This window comes from Gavialis gangeticus, unplaced genomic scaffold (assembly GCF_001723915.1).
Source record: "Gavialis gangeticus isolate Ggan-Ray unplaced genomic scaffold, GavGan_comp1, whole genome shotgun sequence".
Taxonomy (NCBI): domain Eukaryota; kingdom Metazoa; phylum Chordata; order Crocodylia; family Gavialidae; genus Gavialis; species Gavialis gangeticus.
This window is the reverse complement of record NW_017729009.1, coordinates 10,460,587-10,466,717: the sequence shown is the minus strand read 5'-3', so window position 1 is coordinate 10,466,717 and position 6,131 is coordinate 10,460,587. Positions and strand designations below refer to the sequence as shown.

General features: G+C 69.9%; 1 protein-coding gene across 1 annotated transcript; it reads right to left on the bottom strand.

Annotated features, from left to right (window-relative positions):
- Positions 1–864: 864 nt before the first annotated feature.
- NRSN2 (neurensin 2) lies at positions 865–2,986 on the bottom strand. Its single transcript, XM_019510263.1, has 3 exons — positions 2,834–2,986; positions 1,739–1,929; positions 865–1,389 (listed from the first exon to the last, which is right to left on the bottom strand). Exons 2-3 carry the CDS (start codon positions 1,922–1,924, stop codon positions 994–996), a joined length of 582 nt encoding a protein of 193 aa, XP_019365808.1. The 5' UTR covers positions 1,925–1,929; positions 2,834–2,986; the 3' UTR covers positions 865–993.
- Positions 2,987–6,131: the final 3,145 nt, after the last annotated feature.

Sequence of the window (6,131 nt, the reverse complement as noted above, 5' to 3'; positions counted from 1 at the left end):
TGCGGGGGGTGGGGGGCAGCAGGGGAAGTTTCCCGGAGCAACGAGCCGCACAGGCCTGTTCCCTGCAAGCATCACTGCAGGTGCCGGGGCCCTAGAGCATGGGGGCGGCACGCCTGGCCCCCGGCCCTGCCCAAGGCACCCATGCAGGGCATGTGAGGTGGGGCTGGGGCAACAGGCACGAGCCTCTCCTGCCCCCGGGTGTGTTCATGAGCAGCATCAGCTGGGCACAGGGGAAGGGGGGCGTGAAGCCAGGCCAAGGGGGCTGCGGAGACGGGGGGCAGCCGGGCAGAGGGCCACGCTGTCCCACGGTGCCGTGAGGGGGCTGGGCCGGGCCTGCAGCTGCGGTGGACGCCATGGGGCGGGGCTGGGTCCTGGGGCCCTGAGCGGGCAGCTCCACCGCGCGGTGACCGGCTGGAAGCAGCTGCTCTCCCGCCCTGCTCCTTCCTCCCTGTGCAGGCAGAGGCAGAGGCTGCCCCGCGGGGGAGAAGGGGACAGACGCACTCCCTGCTGGGCCTCGATGCATCGGGCAATGCCAGCCCCGTGCCCCGGGCTCCTGCAGGCAGCTGCAGAGCTCCCTGCACCCAGAGGAGCAGGGACGTGGGGCCCCAGAGGAGCAAGCCTGGCCCTGCTCGGCCCCTTCCCCACCAGTGGGCCTATGCCGGGATCAGGCCCAGTGAGCAGGGCGCAGGGGTGGGGAGCAGGACCCAGGCGCCGGGAAACCACGACCAGCAAAGCCAGCAGTTTCTCAGGATCTTTATTGAGGCGGGAGCCGCTGGTGCGCGTGGGGGGAGCAGGGAAGGCAGGCCCCTGGGGCAGGGCACTGGGACCCTCTGATCCGGATCCACCTCCCTCTTGGGTGCTGGGGGGTCCCCGGGCCAGGCTCTCAAGCCTCTCCGCATCAGGGGGTCGAGGCCACCTCCCCTCCCGGCCCCCCTCCCCTTGCAGCCCCCGGGCACGGGTTGCTCCAGTCTGGCGGCCCGTGGGATGCCGAGGTCACGTCTCCCGCCTGGGCTGGATGCCGTGCACCCAAGAGGCTCCAAAGGGTGAGGCCGGGGAGGCCAGGACAGTGCCAGGCTGCTTCGGGGGGCCGTCCCGCAGGATGGGCGACAGCTGCTCCTCCTCCTCCTCCTCCCGGCGCCAGCCGCCCCACAGCACCCGGCCCCGCGCGCACGCCAGCAGGCCCGCGGCCACGAGGACCCCGGCCGTGGTGCAGAGCACGACGCCGGCCAGCCTGCAGGTGCCCAGGGCCCGGTTGTGCTCCATCGCCTGCAGGTCCAGCACCAGGAACTCCTCCTCCCCGATGCCCTCCAGCTTCGGGGGCACGAGGTAGCCCGTGGCCAGCGCCGCAGCCCCCAGCAGCAAGAGCAGGGCCCCCGCAGAGAGACTCACCTGGGGGCAGGCAGAGGCAGGGGTTGGCGGCGCGGCAAGGCCTCGCTTTCCCTCCTGCCCTTGGTCTCCCAGGCAGGGCCCGTGTCCCGCCGAGGCCGGGCAGCTCGGCACTTTCAGCATCCTGACTGGTGCCGTCCTGGGGGAGACCCTTGCCGGACACCGGGGTTTTCTCCCCAGCTGCGGGCTGCACCCTGCTCTCAAACGCTTCCGGGGACAGAGACGCTGTCTCACGGTCAAGGTGCTGCCCGGGGTTGGGCCGGGGCTCGGTGCTGACTTACCAGGGAGGGTACCTTGGACCCCGGGGCCGTGCGCAGGAGCAGGGGCCGGGGGGCTGCAGTGCTACTCTCACCTTCCAGACGACGGAGGGCCAAGCAGGGCGGGTGCGGGGGGCCGGCGGCTCGTCCGCATCGTTGTCCAGGCTGGCACCGGCGCAGTCCTCGTAGAAGAGGTGCAGGTAGGAGCGGACGCCGTACCACTTACCGCGCTGCACGCTGGGGCCCCGGCTGCAGCTGCACGGCTGGGCACAGGCCAGCATCGGGCCTGGGGGGCAGCGGAGCCGGGGGGTGGGTCACGGGGCTTCGGGAGGAGAGACCCAGGACTCCTGGGCTCTCTCCTTGGCGGTGCCCGTCAGCAGGCCCCTGCATGACTCGGTTTCCCCAGAGTGGGGAGGCTCCCTGCTGCCAGCCCAGGCGGCGTGGCGCCGTCAGGCAGGCTTAGCATGCCCTGGGTGCCCGGCTCCCTGAGGAGGGTTTGGGGCACCCCCAAGAGAGGGGCATAGAGGCCATCTCCACTCTGGCCAGGCCCCGGGAGCTGAGCTCAGTGCCAGTAGGATGAGACCCCCATCCCCACCCCTGGGCACTCATCCCCTGCGCAGCGGTGCTGCCGGGGGGTCTCCAGGCCAGACCCCCCTTGCAAGCCGCATCCTGTAGGCCGCCGCTCCGCACCAATCCCCGTGTCCGCCTGCCTCCAGGATGATGAGCGCAGCCCGGGGCTGATTGGGCATTGCCATGGGAACCGCCTGGGGAGGCCTGAGTCACAGCTGGGGCTGGGAGGAGGGGCGACAGGAGTGGGGATGGGGGGGCAGCCACTCCCCCCGGGCCCAGCAAGGCTGGAGGGACCCCCCCGGATGCCCAGCGGGAACGCTGCCCTCCTCGCACCCCCGCCCCGGCCCTGGCGCAGAGCAGAGGGCTCCTGCGGGGCCCAGGCCTGCAGCCCCGAGACAGCTGCACGCCAGGCTGCACGGGGCAGGGCCCATGCCTTGGCACCAGGGTGACGGGCCCTGCTCACGGCACGCAGGCCCAGCCCAGCTGCAGCCCTCTGCTCTCTTGGAGGGGGCCTCCAGACCAGGGGCTTCATAACCCAGTGCCGGTGGGGGAGATCTCCCCCCGCGCCTGGGCCGCCTGCAGCATGGCACATCCTTTGCTCCCTGCCCGGCTGCACTCACCTCCGGCTGGGCAGGGCTGGTCCTAGCGCATCCTGTCCCTTGTCGGACCCGTCTGCAGGACGATGCCCCGGGCAAGCAGCGGTGCGGGGTGGGAGCCTCTCCCAAAGGCGTCCAGCGCTTCCCCCCCTGCAGCCAGTGTGCGCAGACAGGTGCAAGGGCTGGCCTGGCCTGCCCGCTCCCCAGCTGGCGTGGAAGGGGGCAGAGGCTGTTTACCTGTTGCAGCGCCGGCTGCCCAGCTGCTGGCGTTTGGCAGGCGGCAGAGGCTCCGCCGGCTGGCGAGAGGCTGGCTCTGCTCAGCCCCGGCGCTGAGCTGTGTCTGAGTCACCGGCGGAGAGGCGGCGTGGCTGTGCGAGGCAGGCGGTGGGGGCACGTGGCAGCCCCCGGCCTTCCCGCTCACCAGCGCTGCAGCTGCCCCCGGGCCGGGCCCTGCACACGGCACCCAGCCCGGCTGCACGGGGAGGGGGCCCTTGCCCCCGCCTGTGGCGTGATGGGGGGGCTCTCGTGCACAGCCAGAGGGACACCGGCTTTGCATCCTTTGCCCGATGCAGGACCGGGGGGTGCTGAGCCAGGGCTGGGACCTGATGCCCGGGGGCACCGCTCTGCTTCTTCCCAGGCGGGGTTGGGCCACGGGGAGGACTGGCGGAGAGGCCAGGGATGCCCGTAGCACCGGCCTTGCCCCCCCCGCCCCCCGGCAGGGTGTCCTTGGCTGGGAGAGATGCCCGGGATGCTGCTGTCGCCGTGGCAACAGCCACTGGGAGCAGAGGGATGTCGCTAATGCCTCTGGGTGTCGGGCACCTTGGAGACGGGCGCTGGGTTCGGTTCCTCCGCTGTTGCCGTGGCGCTGGGGCTCGTTTCACCATGCGGATGAGGCTGGGGCTGCTCATGTGTCGTCCCCCTCCCCCCCCACTGGTGTCAGTGCTAATGCCGGGGGCAGACGGGCCTGGCTGCCCCCCCTCCGCTAATCCCCAGGGATTTCGGGCCCTGCTAAGGGGATTGCCAGGCCTCCGGCTTTGCTGAGCACCTCCATCCTGCCCGGCTCCTGCACCGAGGCTCATAGGCCGGCACCGCCACCTTGTTGCCGTGGCGACGCGGTCGGCTCGGTGAGGAAGCTGATGCAAACGCCGTGGTGATAAAGCTGATGCTGGCAAGGTGGGGCTGGAGCGGAGGGGTGAGGCTGCCGGGATCGGGGGGCCTTGCCCGTCCTGGCTACGTGGGATCCGTCCGGGCCGGCTTCGGTGCCCCCCTCGCCCACGGCTGGCGCGTCCAGACAGGGAAAACAGAGGCCCAAAGGGGGTCCCGGTCTCCCCGCAGCTGTATGGGCCAAGCCAGGGTGCGGGGCTCACCCAGCGCCTGGGCCTGTACAACCCGAAGCCACCTGCCCCCAGGGCTGCCCCGGCAGAGAGGGGCAGGGGAAAGGCTGCGACCGGAAAGGCCGGCGTGTCGGCCACGGGCTCCCACTGGGGACTGGGGCAGGCGGCTGCCAAAGCCAGGCTGAGCGCTGACGCCCTGGCACTGCCGCTGGCTCCAGCCCGGGTGCAGCTGGCAGCTCAGGAGCCAACGCTGGACAGCGCTCGCGGCACGGCCTGAGGTCTGCCTGCCAGGGCTGCAGGGCCCGGAGTGCGTCTGCTGCTGCTCGGGATGCAGGGTCGGCTGGGCAGGGTCTGGGGGGCACGAGCTGTGGCTCCGATGCCGAAGGAAAAGGCTTGGGGGGACCTGGGCACGGGAAGCCCAGGGGAGCAGATTCATGCAGCCGCCAGCGCTTCCTTCCGGGGCAGGCAGTGCTGCAAAGAGCCACTGACCGCGGAGGGCATCTCCCCTGTGCACACGCGCACAGCACCTGCACACGCACGTACACAAGTGTGCTGGCACGCAGAATACCTGCACACAGCACCTGCCCACGCAGAAAACCTGCATGCGCATGAACACAGAGCACCTGCCCACATGTGCACACACAGCACCCGTGGGAGGGACAGTGGCCACAGCTTCAGGCCTGGCTAGGGGACCAGGGCAGGGCCAATCCGCCTGCCTGCAGCCACCCACCCCAGAAGCAGCTGCATTTCTAGTAGCAAGGGAAAGCAACGTGTGCCGGGGTGTGCAACGCAGCCTCTCCTGCACCTGTAAAGGCAGGGAGAGCGGAGCACGTAGTGCTGTGCAACCTGCTGACAGAGGCCAGGCTGGGGCTGGGGGCACGGCCCGGCCCGGCCCCTCGTTCTGGGCTGCCGGGCCCGAGTCCAGCTGCGTGTCGGGGAGGGTTTAAGCATCCCCAGGGGCACTGGGTGTTGGCTGCAGCCCAGGCTGGCGATGGCAACTGGGTTAGCACCGGCCTCAGAGGTCCTGGCTAGATGGAGGGTCTTGCCCCTGTGCTCAGGCCATGAGGAAGGGATTTCCCCCATGGTCGGGCTGGTAGGACTGCAGGGGTTCCCTCTGCCTGGGATCCCTGGAGCGTGTATGAGCCAATTTGCAGCAGCCGGACGCTGGTTGGGGCGTGAGGTCTGTGTTGTGCCGGGGCGCAGTGATGGGTTTGTCTGGGCGGGTTTGCACAGGGCTGATCCTGCCGCAGGCAGGGCTTGGACTGGACGTGACCTCTGCAGCCCCCTGCCAGCCCCACTCCGGGGTCTCTCTGCGCCCTGTCTTGCAGGGGGAGCCTGGTCCTTGGGAGCAGCTCTGCCGTGCACGCGGCTACCCCGCTGCGCAAACACCCCGAGCGGGGGGCAGTCTCAGCCCAGGGGCTGCCGCGCGAGGGCAGGGCACGGCCCGGCTTCGAGGAGACCGGGGGCCCGGCGGCGCGTCAGGAACGGAGGCAGAGAAGAGGCGGCCGCGCCCTGGGCAGACCGAGAATACACTTTATTCCATAGTCACGACAACCAGTATCACCACGAGCCGAGCTTGCACCTCGCCGGACCCGGGACGCCCGGACACGTCCAGCCCCGCGGCCGCCTCTCGCCTCCAAGCCGGCTTCTCCAAGACAACGATACAGGAACCTCTGCACTAACACGACGGTACAACATCCAACCCAGAGCGCTCGTAGCACCGTGGGCAGGCGGGAGCGGGCCCACGGGCCGGCGCCGCCTGCCGAGAACTGTGAAGCGTTGGGAGAGGTTTGGGAGAACGGGATGGGGACGGCGTCCCCTGAGCCCTGCTGGCCACGATCCGTGGGGTTTGTTCCTGAGAGAGGTTTTTATTATTATTATTATTATTATTAATATTATTATTCTCATTTTGTTCTGTCTCTACCGATGACTCGAATGGGTCGCACGCACGCACGCACACACAGAGATGGCAGCAAATTACAGGCAGC